Consider the following 18,936-nt stretch of genomic DNA (forward strand, 5'->3'; position numbering starts at 1 on the left):
TGTGGAGTTTGAATTTTCTCCACATGTTCACATGGGTCTCTTCCAGGTGCTCTGGTTTCCTCCCACAGTAAAATGCATGTATCTGGTGAACGGTGACTCTGAATTGCCCCTAGTGTGTGTGTGTGTGTGGTGACCCTGCCTCACACCATATGTTTTTGTGGTCCTATTTAGGAGAAACATGAGCTTTTTTTAAAATATGTATTATGTGCTGTGAAAGGAGGAACCTAGAGAGCAGTGCCTCAACCGCAGGCGCTGAGGGGCCCCTGGCAGCGCCCCCCCCAGGGTGTGTCCTCAACTGGAAGTCAGCCGTCCAAACGGCACAGGAATCCATGAAACTTAAAGCCCTGGACTGAACCCCAGTGCCGGAGACAAAGAGGGCCGGTGTCTGGGGCTTGGCCGCACGGAGACACACACACACACGGCTTTCGCTGCTCTTCTCAGCAGACAGCGGCGGCTAGTCAGAACCTGCTCTCCGCTGGGGGTGGGGGGTGCGCCGCTGAAACAAAGGGCCCATTCAACCTCAACGTTTCGGAGCGTTAGATGTTCCAGAGAGCGGGTGGGGGGGGCGGGCAGCGAGGTGGTGTGTTGGGGAAGCAGGGGGGATACCGTTACTGTCTGTGTGTGTATGGTGGCACTATAGTACAGAATACACAACTGATTATGGGGGGTGTGCGGGGGTGCCTGGTTGGTGACCCATTGTGTGTGTGTGTGTGGGGGGGGGGTGGCGTTGGGTCCCGTATTGTCTGTTTTATAAGGGGAATGGGCTTTACTGCTGCAGCTGTTTCTAATTAAAGTCATAAGGCAGACAGAGCACTTTGGCAAAATCAGAATCTGGGTTTTTTCCCTTCCGTTCTTTTTTTTGTTTTTTTTAGCATTTTTTGTTTCAAATATTGAAATGTCATATTTCGAGAAAAGAGGAGAAAATGAGCTTGTAGGAGGACACAGCCTTCACCTTCATGGAGATGCTTTTCAAAAATAGGCCAGCAGGGCGGCAGTATCACAGCGAGGTATCATCGGGCTCATGGAGGAATTTTATTGTTGTTTTTGATAATTAATTTATTATTTAACTGAATCTTATATTTAGTTACTCATTCATACAGTTATACAGCATTTTTACTCTATCAATTCAGGGTAATCGATCAGAAAATTGATCAAGGGCGCTACAGCAGGAGCAGGGGTGCGAACTGTTGGCCGCAACCCTAACCACGGCGCCACCTGCTGGGCCTGCCTGTATTGCTTAGTGTATTAATGTTATGCACCGTCTGCTCACCAAGTCGGTTCACTTCAAGCCACAAGTTTACACGCGTGTCGCACACATGTTCGCTGTTGCTGAGCTGGAAACTCGTTGTCTTTGGGAAAATGCAAGAACAGAAGTAAACGGGGCGAAAAATGAGACGCCGCTCCGCGTGATACTTGTGAGTATGTGAATTTGCATGGAACAATCTGATCATTTTTCGCAATATAACACATATAACAGGCAGCTGAGTCAGAGCAGTCGAAAGTTTGGCGCTTCTCAGAATCGTGTCGAAAGCGAGAAGCGATATGTCGCAGCGAGATGAGAAACGATAAAACGTGGTGCGAAAAAATGCTGCGAAAGGAGATCGCACTTCGAAATGCAGTTTGGTTTCACATCCCACACGGGCGTTCCTCTCCTCCTCGGCTCAGCAGCAGGACGCGAACGGCGCCGATGTGCTCTCTTCCGGACAGCAGGGGGAGCAGCGGTTAGAGCTGCTGTCTTGCCCTCAAAATGCCCGCGTTCAGATCCCACCCCCTTCTGCAGTGCCCTTGATCGAGGTACGTACCCTGCACCGATACGGTGAAAAATACCCTGCTCTATAAATGGGTAAATCGTTGGGGGTGACTGGTAGCGTAGTGGTTGGAGCTGCTGCTGTTGGCTCCAAAGTTTGCAGGTTCAAATCCCACATCCAGCTGAAGTACACCTTGAGCAAGGTACTTTACCCTGAAGTGATGCAGTAAAAATTACCCTGCTGTATAGATGGGTAAATGAGTGTGAGTCACTCTGGTAAATAGAGGTAAATGGGTTAGTGATGCTGTAGTTTCACAGCAGAAGAATTGGGGCTGGAAGAGAGAACTGGATCTTGGACCTTTGAGAGTGGGACCACCAAGTGTCCAGAGGTGGAGGAGTGCAGTGCTCTTACTGTGCTGTTTGGGGTGACTGGGTCCTGTAGGTGTTGGGGTCCAAATCCTTTGACCGACCTGTGGGCCATCACCAGAGTGTTGGTTTTCATACAGGCAGCAGCTACAGGAAGCCAGTTTAACGAGACAAGAAAAGGAGAACACGGGAACACTTTGGCAAGTCAAGCATAACTTGTACCGCGGTATCGTGCATCGTAATTACTGAACCACCAACTGGGCCGTGTCACCTGTAGGGCCGGCACAGTGACCTCGGCAGTTTTCTCGTCGCTACGGCAGCCGTGTCGGTGTCCCTCCGCCCTGTCCCACGGTATACCGCAATGTTTACTCTCCTACCGAAGCTGTGAGCTCTGCACAGTCGGCGAAGGAGGAGGGAAGAACAGGCTGCTGGGAAACGGTCCAGCTTGTTTGCTAATGGGCTTCAGGTGCGCGAGGGATGTGGGGTCTCGCTCCGCACGCGATGGCCCGTGAACCGCCGGATGAGACCGTAGCCCCCCGCCGCTGACTGAGGATGACTGAGGATGACTGAGGATGTCGGCCTGGGAAACATGAGCACCGGTGGGTCCCGAGGTCACGGGCCAATGGGCTCCTCCGACCGGGACGCTCCGCCGGGGGTTCCATCGCTGCACGGCTGGGCCGTGTTTCACTTGAAGTGTGTACAGCGGTGGAGGAGCACACAGATACACGCACCCACGCACACACCGAGAGCCTCCGAATCCTTCCCTTTGCGACGTGTCACAGGAAGCTGTTTATCTGTTCCGCTCCTTCGCTTCTGTCCGTAAACAGCGCTGAGAACGTCGTAAACAAGTCTCGTTACGAATTTCACCGTTTACTTTCCCCGACCAGGTTTGTGACTCCCGACGTGTTGCCGGGGAACTGACGCTTGGTTGCCGTGGTGCCCAGTAGCTGCTCCCACTAGCCTGCGATGAGGGGACGATGGGTGTGGTTGCGGGGAGCCCCACGTCCCCATTGGCATCTCCTCGACCCCGGTCCAGCACCTAATCACACACTCACGAGTCAGCTGGGGAGGAGAGGGAATTATTTGTCTGTTTTGGGTCGGATCCCAGAACCCCAATCGCTTGGACAGCGAACACACTCTGTCTGTCTGGAAATGAACGCAGACATTCGCATTTATTTATCTGGCGCTTTTCTGCAAAGCGATTTACTCAGTTTAGCTGCTTACGCTGATTTACCTGTTTATACAGCAGGGTAACTTTTGCTGTATCACTTCAGGGTAAGTACCTTGATCAAGGGTATGACAGCAGGAGGTGGGATTTAGGTTCCTAGTAGTGCAAGGCAGCAACTCAAACCACTGCACCCCCTGCTGGCACACACAAACCAACCTTTTTCTTTTTTTTTAACTGTCACTTTAAGAGGTGCTGTCTTCGCACACATTACGAGATTCGAAAGCTCCTGCCTGTTGGACCCTAGAGCTTTGCCCGTCGGGGTTTGTTTCTTCTCCCTGCGTCTGAAGATGTGCCACCTTCCGGGCCGCTCGCTCCCCCGTTGGCGCTCCGGGTTCGTAATCCAACACCTGCTGCTTCAAATATGGGGGATCTTTGAAGTGCTTTGAACAGCGTGTGCAGGAGAACTTTGCCTGCAGCGGCGCAGACGGGGCCCGGCACGACCGCAGTACGACCGCGAGCCCATGCGCACGAGGCGCTCCCGCACATGCCCTTTGTGAGTCAGCGCGGAGCCGTCGCCGTCCCCCCGTCCTCCCGCAGCAGCGAAATTTCGGCAGGGGAACACTGGACCAGACCGGTGGCCACGCCCAGCTGTCAATCATGCGCAGCCCTCATTTGCATGTACGTTGTATATACGTTTCGCAGCAGCTTTTCTCCAAAGCCTTGGAGACGCAACTTTTTTTCTAGCGTATCAAAGAGCAACAGCGGCAGCACCAGGTCACGGCAACATAACGCAACATTGCAGCCGAGTGCGTGTACTGTGTATATTTGTCCACCATCCAAAGAGCGTTAGTATCATGTGTTTTCATGCACATTAAATCTGAAACATCTCCAGAAGCAGAAAACTCATCAATACGCTGTTTTACAGAACAATATTAATGATTGTACGGTGTTAGGGACGCTACGGTCAACTGTTCACCTGTGGGACAGCTGGTAATGTAGTAGGTAGAGTTACTGCATTTGGACCCAAAGTTCATGGGCTCAATTCCTCTCTCTGGCTGTAGTACCCTTGAGCAAGGTACTTTCTCCTGAAATTGTTTCAGCTAAAAAAAAAAAACAAAAAATGTTATCCAGCTGGGTGAAATAATTGTGAATACTTTAACATTTGCTTTGGAGAAGTGTCAGATAAGTGAGTAAATGCAATGTAAATATACACCAGGAAGATGTAGCGCACGCACACACACACACACACACACAGCAGCAGTTCTGAATCACCTCTTCCATTGAAACACGATTTTGGACTGTGAGAGGAAACCAGAGCACGTGAAAGAAACACACATCAGCACAGGTAGAAGAGATAAACTCCACAGAGACCGAGCACAAATTCAAACCGGCAGCAGTTGGCATAACAGTTAGTGCTGCTACTGCATTGGTCCAGGGTTCAAATCCCACCACCGGTTGCAGTACCCTTGATCGAGGTACTGAACTGAAGTGATAGAGTAAAAATGGCCCTGCTGTGTTAATGTGTAAATCAGTGTAATCAGACAAGTGTCAGGTTAAAGAGTGTGGTGACTGTTGAAATGCACCTGGACCCAAAAGCGTGGTACCATGGTGCCCCGTTGCAGACACACCGCTCAGAGCGCATTTTAATAGTCACCGTGCGGAATATTAATTTTCCGTTTTCCAGCTCTTACCTCCTCGGCGGCGGCAGTTCACTGGGAAAGTCAGAACTTCCTCTTTCATTGTGTGTGGACTGTCGAGGGAACAATGGCTGTGCGCGAGCATCACGGGGGGGCCCTGGACATCTCAGAGGTGGGCCACACCTTGTCCCCTCTCTCTCCCTGCTGCTTATCGCCCGGTCCACGGGGCCAGCGGGGGGCGCACTCTTTAAAGCTGCTGCCTTGCACTTGAACGACACCTTGAGTGAGATCCTTAACCTGAAGTGACACAGTAAAAATTACCCTGCTGTACAAATGGGTAAATCAGTGTAAACGGCGCAAGAGAGACGTGTCAGATGAGTAACGCAGAACTGAATCAGGGTCGGGTCATTCTACCAAAGCTCTGGGTTCGATTTGAAGTTCCCACATTGGTCTCCTAAACATCATGTGGCTGTATGAACATTTTCCCAGTGACTGGGGGGGGTTGTGGTCGTGTACTTTTACACTCCGACATTATCGGAGTGAACGTGGGAATGTAACCGTAGTCACATGTACGCCTTTCCCATCCACACGTGTGTCATATGAACAGCCTTCTGTCCCAGCGGCTTGTGTCCCCATTCATGACCCTCCCCCCACCAACAAAATATCTGTGTCCTGTGGGTAGATATTTTGAACTTTGAGTTGGAAACGCTTTTTTTCTTTGCTGCTCAATTCGGACAACTCGATAAGAAGCTGAAGGCTCCAGAAATAGAGCTCCGAAAAACAGGAAGTAACTGCACGTCCCACCCTAAGTGCGGCGTTGCCTAGTAACCGGGTGACTGCGGTGACGTGACTCGGTGGGAGTCTGTCCCTGTGAATGGACTTTTTTGGACAGGTCAGAACTCGAGGGCCTCGCACCCGTGTTTCCCTGGAGACTCTTCTGTGTGTCGTATGTCGTATGTGTCGGTTTGTTCGCTCCCATAATCACTTTCGCCCCTTGTGGCTTCACCCATTTCCACAGCTGGGCTCTAGCTGCCCTGACACTCGCACCCTGCTGTCCTGCCCTGCCCTCTAGGGGGCGCTGCTGGGCTCTTGCCACACAGCGTCTGCAAGAACCGCAGTCGTGTTTGTTCGGAACCGAATCGGGGTCGGAGACGGGATCCGGGTTCGTCGATTATTTCTTTGTTTTTCTCCACTGTGTCGCTGATCCAGTTATATTTATCAGCCCAAATTGCAGCGTTGAATTACTTATACAGCAGGGTAATTTTTACTCTATCAGTTCAGGCTAAGTACCTCGATCCAGCAGCTTTAACAACCGAGTCACCTGCTGTCTTTCTGTTGTGTCTGCTGGCTTTGAGGATCTCTGGTCTTTCTTACAGCTGGCAGTGGGTCACAGTGGTCAGCAGTGGTCAGCAGCGGTCATTAGAGCTCATAACCATAATACAGGTGGGGTTAGTTGACAGCATTGATCAAGCGTTTTATTTTAATTGCGTCTACTGTTGTAGTAGACAGCAGGGGGCGTACTGGTTACAGTTGTTGCCTTTGGACTTGAATGATGCATGTGTGAATCCCACCCCCTGCTGTTGTACCCGTGATCAAGGTACTTTACCCTGAATTGACGCAGGAGAATGACCCTGCTGTACAGATGGGTAAATGAGCGTAAGTCGCTCTGACAGATAGAGATAAACGGGTCAGTGGGGTTGTGGTGTCACATCTGTGTGTGTGTGTGAACCTGCTCCAGAACCTCCTGAGATGTCGGTCCCGCTGTTGCAAGTTATGAAATCACTGCGGCGTGTTTTGATTCCCAGCGAGACCTTTGCGCAACGTTCATTTGCACAACATACATGAAGCGTGTGCCGGGAACACGCAGGTCGCGCTGGCGACGGCCCTCGACTTCCTCCCCCCGAAACGACGAACTTTCGATGGGTGACGAGGCCCTGGAAACAGCAGCCGGAGCTCGTCTTATAGTAAACTGTAGTAATGAAGCCCCGGAGCTGCTGGGTGGGAAAGGACTGACATGGCGGCGGGGGGGGTGGAGGCAGGCGAGTCCCGGCTCTTGTAGCGCCCCGTGACGTCCGTGTGTCACCACAGGTGTTTTCACTTAGTCTCCCTGATGTGGGCATGTTGTTGGGGGGGGTTAGAGGGAACGAAATGTGGATTCACTTTCCCCTAATCGCTTCGGACCCGTGTTCAATTGCCTCTAAGTCTCCTCGACTGTTTCCGATGACAACCGCCGTGTCCTTCGCCGTCCTACAAACGGCAGCAACTCCGGGCTGAGGGCGCGGCCCAGGGTCAGCGGTGCGGGAAAATGCGCGTGAGGATGGCAGCCCCGCCCCGCCCCCACTCCCCACGCCCACCCTTCACGTTGGCTCACCGCTCCCTCTCTCCCGCAGCCACCGTGAAGAAGAGCGGCGCCGGGTGGTCCCAGGGGGGCCGGCTGAGCGCGCCCGTCATCGATGGGGTGGGCTTCTCCGAAGGGGACCTCCTGCTCCAGGTGAGTCGTGGGACGCGGCGCGTCCCCAGAGGATCGTGGGAAGGAGAGCGGCCTTTACCCTCTCAAGGGAAGGCGTTAGTATCAGCTAGCAGTGTAAAGGAGAACGAGTACCATGTTCCCACCTTATGGCGCTCATGTGTTCCTGGGAAACCCGTCATAAGGTGGATTCCCATCAAATAAACACTAATAATTACCATTAGTGTGAGTGGTGTAAACAGTTCCATGTGTTCCGAGCCCCAGAATTGATACGCATTCGTGGTAAAATACTGTGAATCCCCTTAAATTGGACACAGTTACTTCACTAGTTTACATTAGTTATTATAAAAGAGCATAACAGTGCAGTTTCCCTTTATTAACTACTCTGCAATATTATGTGACCTTTTTATTATTATTAGTGTGCGACTGTCCTTCAGCTCTTCTGCAGCTGTTACACACGTTACACTTAACAAACACAACATACATGTAAATGATACTCAGTGTTTATTAATTCAACACTAAAGACAGAAAGGACAAAGAAAAAGAAAACAACGTAAACGAACTGACACTCGGTGAATGAGTGGACGTGGCCTCTATGGTCGGCTCTGGGTTCGATACCACCGACATCTGCGTGTAGTTAGCTTGTTGGCTGGTGTCCTCCGGCAGCCCGGTCCAAACTGGTGCTTATTTCCTGTATGGCTGGGTTTTTTAGGAGTGCGAAGGACTTGGGTTCAAATCCCACCTCCTGCTCTAGTGCCCTCGATCAAAGTACTTCTTCTGAACGGATAGAGTAGAAATTATACATGGGTGAATCAGTCAGCAGTGTACAAACTGTAGGCCAGCTTGGAGAAAGGGGTGGCAAAGCTGAATGAATGAATGTAGAGCGGTTAGAGCTGCTGTCTTTGGACCCAAAGGTTGCAGGTTTGAATCCCACCTCCAGATGTTGTTCCCTTGAGTAAAACAGAATTATCCTGAATTACTCCAGTAAAATTACCCAGCTGTGTAAATGCATAAATCAGTACCTTGACAGTTTGGTGCTTTGGAGAAAAGTGTCAGGTAAATTGATGAATAATAAAAATGAATAAAACCTACTGTATAATAAGTGCATCTTAACATACAAGGTACTGCACTGTTTGAGTGTGTCAGTAGATAGAGGTGTGTGTGTGTGTGTGTGTGTGCATCTAGCTCCATTCATGAAAAAATAAGAAATGTAAAAAATATATGATGAAGTAATTGATTATCGTTAATAATAATAACGCAAACAACAAGGATCAAACCACCGAGTTGCATTTCCCGGTCCTGTTTGTTCCCTCAGGCCCTCAACGGCTTCATCCTGGTGATCACCGCTGAGGGGTACGTCTTCTACAGCTCCCCCACCATCCAGGACTACCTGGGCTTCCATCAGGTGAGCAGCGCAGCACGGGTTCGAGGCCTCGGTGCTTCCGCCCGCCCGCCGTTCCCATGCCAGTCCGCTGCTGATTTGCATATCCGAGCCTGTCTGCAGGAGAAGAGAACGGGAGCTGGCGCCGGACCAGCCCGTCTAGGTGTAACTTGTCTCTTAGGTAAACAACATATGAAGAGGCGTTGACTGAAGTGTGTAGCACGTGTCATCGTGCCGCGCTGGAGATTAAAGCCTCCGTTACGCAATCTCAACAGTCTTTATTAGAACGCACCTTTTGTTACAGCACACGGCTCTCGGACTGTAATTTTCCAGACGCGAAGCGCTGCCGTTACCCGCGGCTCCTTGACACGCGTGGCCTTCGTTTCCCGTCCCTGGCGGCGCTCTTCGCTTCGGCCACGTGGCGCACGGGAGATGACTCTTCCCAAAAGTGAGCGCTGCGTTTGCTGAAGCCAGTCACCTGTCCTACTGGTTCTTGCACCTACAACCTTCAGGTTACTGACTGTTGAATTGTGGTGAGTCTGGCACGCGGACCGGTGCTGAAGATCTGCGTTGCGGCGCTCCTCTCGTCTATATACCGAGAAAATTCCCCCAAGGTCTTTAGTGAGACATATTTGGCACGATCGGCTTATCCAAACCCCAAACTTGTCCAGACCGCAGTCTTAAATCACTGCTATTTGATCTCATACACACACACACACACACAAATGCATGGTAGATCTCTCCGTTTGCCAAAACAACATCCCGTTTTTAATTTGTTTGTTCGCCGCTTTGTCGATTAAGAACAGAAGAGAGGAGCACCGGGTCACGGCAACGCGGACACAGCAGGGGGACGCTGAGAAAGAGGCGCGAATACGTCCACGTCCGTAACGCAGCACGAGGGCAATAGCTCACCGTTTTTTACAGGGCTGCGGCACATGTGGCACCAAGAGGCTCCAAAAGGGTGACCAGATGTTCTGGAATTCGCCTCAACTGTCATCCAGTTCAAATGTAAATTTTTCTAGCGCGAGGAAGTGAGACAGCTGAGTCAAACACGTAATTGTTGGGGAGCTTCACATGTGGACCACGAGAATAAAACGCGTTTCCGGGAAAAATGCGCAGGAGCGATCGGGCGACGCTCCGTAACGTCAACGGAAAACACGCCGCGGTTGCGCTTGAACGGCAATGTCGAGAGGGACGAATCGGTCGTGTCGTTAAAGGTGTTTCACCTGGCTTTTGGGCGGCGGCATCCCTTCGACATGGGCGAAAGCAAACGCCACCCCTCCAAGCGTGTCCTCGGCTTCGGGGCGCGTCGCTCATCGAGTCGCTGTTCTCTGTGTTCTCTGACGGCTTCCCGCAGTCCGACGTGATCCACCAGAGTGTCTTCGAGCTCATCCACACAGACGACCGCTCCATGTTCAAGAGGCAGCTGCACTTTGCCCTCGATCCCAGCCAGGGCGACGAGGCCGTCGCCCAAGAAGGTACGTTTCACGGGAACTCCCCGGGCCTGTGCTGTACCCCTTGTCCGGGGTAACGAAGAGGACGCCCACGTAAGGTGTGGACTTTGGCGACTCGCTCGTGGTACATTTTGCAGCCGGAGCCGCGGGACCGAGTCGGGTTTGGACGCATTGGGTTGAGGCGAGGTGTGGGAAAGTGAGGCCTCCCGCTGAACATAGGCAAAGCGAAGATGCGCACCACAGTAGGTGGAGATCTTGGCTCCAGGGAAGGAATCTGACTCTCCTTTCCATCCCAATCGCTGTGCAGGTGCGCAGAACGGCAGCGAGGTCACGAGCGTGGTGGCCTACGACCCCCAGCGCATCCCCCCGGAGAACTCCTCCTTCCTGGAGAGGAGCTTCTGCTGCCGTTTCCGCTGCCTCCTGGACAACTCCTCCGGCTTCCTGGTAACCATCGGGCTCCGCGATCTCATGACTCTGATTCATAGAGAACGTCCCCCAGATGAACAAGATCCCGCTGATACCTGTGGCTGCGAACTTTGAGCTGTTTATCGAAACTGAGCCGGGAGAAAAAATGTTCAGCGAGCGCTCGTGTTATTGTCAAGTCACATTTTTCTTTTATTGACATGTTTGCTGGAGACTCTGACGTAATCTGCAGCATTACAGTTTATGTACCTTGGGACTTTTGATTTTGGAATAAGCCCCATTTCTCAGGGTCCCACAGGAATTTCACCAACATGTCACGCTCACATCCAGTCGCTTAACGGATCCGCCTGTCGTTTTTCGGCACCTCGCTGACCCTCCGCTGCTCTGCCTGCACCCAGGCACTCAACTTCCACGGCCGGCTGAAGTATCTCCACGGGCAGAGCAAGATGGCTGAGGACGGAACCGTGGCGCACCCTCAGCTGGCCCTGTTCGTCATCGCCGCCCCCGTGCAGCCGCCCTCAGTCATGGAGATCAGGACCAAGACGCTCATCTTCCAGACCAAGCACAAGCTGGACTTCACGCCCCTGGGCATTGACACCAGGTAAGGGGGTCCTCGCTGACATCGTAATACCCCCAGTGAGCTCCATAAGGGCAGAAGGAAGTGCTGCTGTGCTGGTGGTCCTTGTCTTGCAGCATATTCTACTTATGACGAACGTCCTGACGTCTGGTGGTCACATCCAACGGCGACGGTTCCTTCTGCTGTGCGATAACATCAGCTGGAACGTTTCATTCGCAGTTCCTTTCAAGTTACTTTTTATTCACAGTGGTTCAAAAGGAAAAATGTGTGTGTGTTCTGCTGGTGCAGAAAAGAAAAAGCAAAAGAAAACAGATTTAGAAATGAAAGTGAGAGTGATAGTGCAGCTTGAAAATATAATTATAGCACAGTACACACACACACACACACACACACTTTCGGAACCGCTTGTCCCATACGGGGTCACGGGGAACCGGAGCCTACCCGGTAACACAGGGCGTAAGGCCGGAGGGGGAGGGGACACACCCAGGACGGGACGCCAGTCCGTCGCAAGGCACCCCAAGCGGGACTCGAACCCCAGACCCACTGGAGAGCAGGACCTGGTCCAACCCACTGCACCACCGCGCCCCCTTATAGCACAGTATTGTATTCATATTGTTATTACACACTGGTATAATTTTAACACGAATAATGAGTGAAATTAGCGAAAAATGAAAACAAATCCCTGTTATACAAATAGCATTCCTGCATGTTAATTATTTGCGTTTAAACGCTACAAGGAGATTTGCCATTTAAACAAAGCGGACGTATGGTGAGGTCATCGGAACGCAAGTTCCCGACGTAAGTCAGGGACCACCTGTATATAAATCGTGAATCGTGTCGGTTGAGCCCGGACGTCTGTTTTGCCACTGAATCCTTCAGTAACATTTGTAATGTCTGCTCTTTCTCTGCAGAGGGAAGGTGGTCCTGGGATACAATGAAATTGAGCTGTGCATGCGAGGCTCTGGGTATCAGTTCATTCACGCCGCCGATATGATGCACTGCGCAGACAACCATATCAGGAGTAAGTTCTCAAGTCCTCTCAAATCCGCTGCCGTGCAAAACAAATACATACATGCGTGCGTCGCACGGTTTACACGGGCTTGTCTTTTATTCAGGCGCCTGCCTTGCTTGCTTGTGCTTGGAAGGCCCCTCAAGAGCAAATTACGAATGCACACACACACACACATTTTCAGAACCGCTTGTCCCATACGGGGTCACGGGGAACCGGAGCCTACCCGGCAACACAGGGCGTAAGGCCGGAGGGGGAGGGGACACACCCAGGACGGGACGCCAGTCCGCTGCAAGGCACCCCAAGCGGGGCTTGAACCCCAGACCTACCAGAAAGCAGGACTGTGGTCCAACCCACTGCGCCACCGCACCCCCTAATTACGAATGCAGATCTGCAAATAAAAGGGCGTCTACGCAGTTTGCGAATTTTCACAGGGGGCCTCCTTTACATCTGAGTGACCCGATCTTTCTCCTTACTGTTCTGCAGTGATCAAAACCGGAGAAAGTGGCCTCACGGTATTCAGGCTGCTGACCAAGACGGAGGGATGGGTCTGGGTTCAAGCCAACGCTCGGCTCGTGTTCAAGGGGGGACGGCCCGATTTCATCATTGCGCGCCAAAGAGCCTTAACGTAAGTGCAGGAAACCCAAAACCGACTCTTGCTTCCCGATTCGCCAGCTCTGTTCACGAGAAGTAACATCTCATGACCAACATGTTACGACTCATGTTTCTTCAGCAATGAAGAAGGTGAGGAGCACCTCAGACAGAGGAGAATGCAGCTACCCTTCAACCTCACGACTGGCGAGGCCGTCCTGTATGAAACCGGTCCCACTCTGGACATGCCGGACATCAACGGCAGGGCTAAGATGCAGAAGATGTCTGACGGGCAGGCCATCGATCCCGATTCTCTCCTTGGCCTCATGCTGAAGCAGGACCAGTCGGCTTACCTCAAGCAGTCCGAATCTCAGTTCTCCTTGGACCAGGTCTTCATGGACAGCCGTGCCCTACTCAACGTCCCCAGCGACGCCTGGCAGCAAGGAACCCTTGATAGCAGTGTCAACGAGGAAACCCCGGTCAAGGCCATGTTGGACACTCTGGAACAGATCCTTGAAGATCAGGACACCCTGAAGGACCTGGACATAGACGAAGCAGAGCTGGAAGAGTGGGAGAACGCCCTGCTCAGTATGAACACTAGCAGTAGCAGCAGATCAGTAGAGCTCGATGACATCCTCACTGAAGATATCTTCTCCTTCGTGGCAAACACCATGCTCAAAGACAATGGCACAAGCCAGGGCTTGATCAGTTCCAAGCAGCTCAGCTCCCTGGGAGCCCTCAACTCCGACTTTTGCAGCCAGGTGGCGTCTGCAGGAGCTCCAGAGTGTCTATCAGTGTTGGACTTGCAGGACACTGCACAACCAAATAACCAGGTCATCATCCAGCAAAACTCGGCCTTGTTTGGGGGACTTCAGAATGAGATTACGCCCGATCCCCAGACTGGGTTCATGGGAATAGGTGGGGAGGCCACGGTCGGGAGAAGAAACGCACCCGTCAGTGTGGAGGAGATCATGCTTTTTGGTCCCCAGGCACCCATCGACCTGAATGACCCCACACTGCAGACACAGCCAGATGGCATGTTCACCCAGTTTTGGGACACTCTAAAACTCAGCCACCCGAACGACTCAAACAGCCTCATGGCCTTTGACCCTGCACTGGCAGGCTCTAGTGCCCAGATGCAGAGCCAGATTATGCCAGGAGCATCTGGTTTGCAGTCCGTTTTTAGTCCCGCTAAGCAGAATCATTTGCCCGCCTGCCCGCAGCAGTCCAAGCAACCAGCATCTTGCGGTCCCGTGTCTCTTTCTGTCCAGAACTCCTTGCTGCCCACGATGGCAGCACAGCCGATGGCATTCCAGCAGTACGGTGCCTTTAACACACCCAGTAACGTGGCCCCCAGTCAGGATAGCCAGTGGTTCCCCTCCATCCCCAACACTAACTTCACCGACACTTTGCGGGAAACCTCCGTCCCAAGCCTTGCGCTCCAGCAGCAACCCGACTTGAGTTCCTCACCAACCACTGGCTACCAAGGACACCTTTCAGTTCAGGCCCAGAACAGTCGGACTGCAAGGCTTCAGACCTGGGAGCAGCAAAAGCACGCCTCTCCCGTGGTGTACAATGGACTGCCCGTGTCTTGCAGACAAGCCAGAGACTACCAAGGGACCCCTCTCGCTCCAGCGAACCCCCAGAGCTACAGTGGCACCTATGGACCCTTGAACATGACCAGTGGAGTCTGCCTTCCCCAGGAGGACAAGGTGGACGTCCCACAGCCAGTGACGAGCAGCTGCATGTTTGAGAACGGCTCGTCCTCCCCCATCAACGGCATGCGGCTCGGTCACTCGGGACTCTTCTCGTGTCAGAAGGCGAGTCTTCCGAACGGTCCCAATCCGCCACTGGCGTCGTGCGAATTCCAGAGCAAAATCATCGTTCCCGGCGTCAACCCGGCCGCAGTGGCTCCCGAGGAGGTGGGAATGGCGAGCTTGTCGTGTAGGATGGTCCCCGGCTTCTCCCCGGAGGGTCTTCGGGGCCAGCAGCAGTATGTCGGCTGCAACGGACAGACACAGGTAACCATGGTATCGCTACACTGCTCACAATGGTTTTACGTACAGGGTCCGGTAAGAATGTGAAGTCAGAAGAGAGGCCATCAGTACTCGTGGTTTCTAACATGTTCTCACACTTTTATTGTCCTTTCGGAAAAAATTCCTGATAGCTACTGTAAATCCACTGCTTTAAATGTGTACAAGTGCTCAACGTCACACTTTACCGGACCACAGAACCAGCCTCTCTGCTTCTTTTCTCCATATCTTTTTCATCCACTTAAGATTTTAAGTCATTTCATTCACCAGTCGGTGTGCAGCACAGTGTTCTCCAGGGAATTTAGGCGAATTGAACCGAGTAAATGTTGACAGAGGGCCGTCGTACCCAGAGTGAGCATCGCTAAGGACTGCTTGCTTTTCCTGGGGAGGGTAGAGGTGCTCCAGAAACAGCTGGGGGGGCCTCTCTCATGCTGAAATAAGCCAGAGTAAGTAAATCGCGACCGTCTCCTCTCCTTCTTCCCAGATTGCTACCCACCTGACGGATGAAAATGCACAATTTGCCCTCCTTCCCCTCTCCAACGGGACTCAGATTTTCTCACAGAGCAGCCAGACCAACTGCTGTGACTACTAGGAGGGCGCCGTCGGCTTGAAGGATGTATCTGCTTCTGGCCGCGCCTTCGGAGATTCCCTCCGCAGTCCCGCGCCAGGGGGACGTGGACATCTTGATGTCTCGTCTTTGGTCTGCGCCACTCGTGGGACAGCGGGCTCTTCCATCCAACACTTTGCTGCCTGCAGAGAGACTTTTTCCCTTTCTGCCACTTGCCTTGTTTGGATCCAGTCAAGAAGCCGCGACAGATTGTATTTATTCCAGTTTTTTTTTTTTTTTTTTTTTTTTTTTACTGTGATTCGCTTCCCGTTGTCTCTAAAATCGGAGAACGGTGGAAAATGTGGGACGTGGACTCATCTCTCAGCGGGTGAGCTTAGCGAGCGGTAGCAGTGTAATGAAGTACACGGGGGTGGGGCGCACAAGCAGTGAGATGAATTTAAGCAGAAAGCATATCTAACTGAACGTTTTGTCTAAACAATCCAAAAGGGAACCGGTTAGGATGGAGTCGTTCCATGTGAAATTTCCGGAATTACCCGTTCAGCTTCCCTGCACTTACAGCTGGATGGTGGAAAAAAATCTGTGTCACACTTTTCCGTGTGACGTTCAAAACTGTGACACGGCTCAATACTTCTGCAATATCTCTTGTAGCTTTCCAAAGGAGACGTATGATGTGTGCGAGTATATTTGCGCGTGCAGCATCATACTGTATATACACCGTATACTCGTTCACGTCGTATGTCGAGGAGGAGCCGCTGTGGCTGTGGCCCCAGTTACGGTATTCGCTCTGCACTTTGTTCCATTGCTATATCGAAATAACGCAGCGTAACGCCCTGCGTGAACAGGAATGTTTGCCTAAGAAATATCATTTATGCAGCTTTGTTTTGTTGTCAAGACTTTGTTGTCATTGAGCCATTTTTTGTCCTTTTTTACAATTCCGTTGAGACTACAGTCGAGCCTTCGTGCGTCTGTCTGTGCGTCTTCCGGTCGGAAACGCCCGCTCCATCCGCTCCTCGGCCCCCTGTGAACCGACCGCTAGGCCTTTGCTCAGGCACTAGCGCAGCATGTGTCTGAGCGGCTCCGGCGAGCCGTAATTGGCTGCCCGCGACGGCAAAATCGCTTCTCCCGGTCGTTCTGGCTCCTGTGGGACTCTCCTCGCACCCGAAGCCCCACTTACCGCCCGTTAACGCGTCGGCCCCGCTGAGGATGGAGCGACGCGGAGAGAAGCGGACGTGACCGTTGTCGCATCCCAGCGCCTTACCGATGAGTTCGCTCCTCGGGGTCGAGGTGCGAACGCGACCGGCGTTGATGGGACGGCGCATCCGGTCACGCGCTCTTCCCCCCCGAATGTACAGCGTCTTCTGTAAATGTAAACGTGAAAACTGAACATGTTGCAGTTTCTTTCCTTAAGCTTGAGAGTGAACCATGACTGACTCCGGTTTGCGAGCGGAACCAGGAGAGCGAAAGGCCTCCGCCGTGACGGTGTTGCGAGGAGCCCGGGGGGTGTTGAGGGTTCCCACGTACGTCTTCACCCAACGTGAGTGAATCGCAGCAACGGAACGGGATTTTCGCGGGATGCGGAGCGGCTCTCGTAAGAAGGCCCGCGGACGGATGTGGGCGCGGAAGCCACGGGTTTGTTTTGTTGCAGCAGCCGTCCAAGCAGAGACGTTTCGCCGTGTTTTCGCCGTGTTTTCACCGTGTTTCTCTCCTTTCAGCTCTTCGATTGTTTGTTTTTTGAAGGGACGCCTTTCGTGCTTTGCAGTGAAGACGAGGAGCTCTGTGGCAGCTACGTTTTTCCGATTAATTTACCGGCATTGAGTCCACCGCTTTGTCTGCGTGCGTGCGTGCGTGCGTGTGTGGAGGGGGCGTCTCGGAACATCACAGAACCGCAAAGCGCATCACTATGGACTTAGTTATCAATAGTTAATGATATTAGTTATTAGTCAGTGAGTAATTAGTCTTCGGTTAATAATAATAACTCCACTCAGTAGTTATGTGTCTGCGATCGGGGTTCCGCTACCGCTGGCTCCTTCAGCGCTGCGTGACGGGAGACACGCAACGCGCGACGTCACGGTTCAGCGGCGGTCGAGGGTTCGGCGCTCACTTTCCAGCTGAGACCCCGAGTTCATTCTAACCCCGGACGTTAGGCCTTCGAAACAAGACTTTGCTTTCGTTGTGGCCGAAAGTGGAAAACTGTGGTGACTTTTTTTTTTAATTCTCACCTTTATTTAATTTATTGCATTACTACATTTTGGAGTGTACTCCACGTGTTGGGAAAGGCCTCACGCGGGTGTCAGCCATGTGGAATAAGAGAAAGGAGAACATGGCCAAGTGTGTCCTGTCATCGTCCTACAGCCCACTCGAACCCTGGGGGGCCGGGCTGCTCCAAACCCCCCCCCCCCAGAGGATACGCACACTGTTATTCTCCCTTTACGGTCCACGTCTCAGTCCCGCTCGGCGTCCAGTGCCACTTTTAAAATAAGGAACAGTGATCTTTGTAGGTTTTCGTGCGCAGATCTGCTGTTTTTCTCCTTCCGGGAAACTTTTCTCTCCGTCGTATTTTCTTTCTCAAAACCACAGAAACATGAGCCGTTGCACATCCCGGCGTGGGCCGAGTCTCTGCCCCGAAAACGCTCTTTCGCTGTATTATGTACAGCCTCAACGTGTCTGTTTTTCTATTTGACTCCTTTTTTATGTCTTTTTTTATTCGTGCGTTTCTTCGCTTCATTGTCACACGGTCTTGTAAAGGCTGTCATATACAATACTGCTCATGTTGGACACCACACTTCAGTACAGTATGTAAGTTCTCTTCAATGTTGTTTTTTTAAGAATATTCAGCATATAGCACACAACTTTTATTCCTCTTTGTGCAATGTATTAATTATAATTGTCTGTTTCTTTGCTTTTCAATTGTACTGTTTCATTTCTATATTATTAAAGACCTTTTTATTGCTTTTACGTGTCACGATTAATTGTGTTTTTTATTCCACAAAGATTGCAGTTTCAGAATGAAAGAAGGGTAATAAATAAGCTCACTGACATTCACATCAGAGCAATTATTAGTATTACATTTATTTTTTCAGCAGACGCTTTTCTCCAAAGCGGCTTCCAGTGAACTCTGCGTAGTGTTATCAGCCCACACACCTTATTCACCAGGGTAACTTACACTGCTAGATACACCACTTACACTGGGTCACTCATCCATACATCAGTGGAACACACACACACTCTCTGTCTCTGTCACTCACACACTATGGGGGAACCTGAACAGCATGTCTTTGGAGTGTGGGAGGAAACCAGAGCACCCGGAGGAAACCCACACAGACACGACGAGAACATGCAAACTCCACACAGACTAAGCGGGGATCGAACCCACGTTCTCTCGCACCACCCAAGCGCTGTGAGACACCAGCGCTACTCACTGTGCCCCCGTGCCACCCAGTTATTATTATTATTGTTACTATTATTATTGCTGCTGTTGTTGTTTTATGTTGGTTTATTATATTCATCTCTGAGAT

The 18,936-nt window shown here is 51.8% G+C and overlaps 1 protein-coding gene across 1 annotated transcript in view; it reads left to right on the forward strand.

The window, feature by feature from the left end:
* ahr2 (aryl hydrocarbon receptor 2) overlaps window positions 1-18,239 on the forward strand; it is a 59,924-nt gene extending 41,685 nt beyond the window's left edge. The window contains exons 3-11 of the mRNA XM_018743912.2: window positions 7,309-7,409; window positions 8,701-8,790; window positions 10,124-10,244; window positions 10,528-10,664; window positions 11,042-11,244; window positions 12,132-12,241; window positions 12,716-12,857; window positions 12,963-14,841; window positions 15,338-18,239. Coding sequence (XP_018599428.1) covers window positions 7,309-7,409; window positions 8,701-8,790; window positions 10,124-10,244; window positions 10,528-10,664; window positions 11,042-11,244; window positions 12,132-12,241; window positions 12,716-12,857; window positions 12,963-14,841; window positions 15,338-15,445 — 2,891 coding nt within the window. The 3' untranslated portion in view covers window positions 15,446-18,239. The remainder of the gene's footprint in view (window positions 1-7,308; window positions 7,410-8,700; window positions 8,791-10,123; window positions 10,245-10,527; window positions 10,665-11,041; window positions 11,245-12,131; window positions 12,242-12,715; window positions 12,858-12,962; window positions 14,842-15,337) is intronic.
* Window positions 18,240-18,936: the final 697 nt, after the last annotated feature.

This window comes from Scleropages formosus, chromosome 12 (genome assembly GCF_900964775.1).
Source record: "Scleropages formosus chromosome 12, fSclFor1.1, whole genome shotgun sequence".
NCBI classification, from domain to species: domain Eukaryota; kingdom Metazoa; phylum Chordata; class Actinopteri; order Osteoglossiformes; family Osteoglossidae; genus Scleropages; species Scleropages formosus.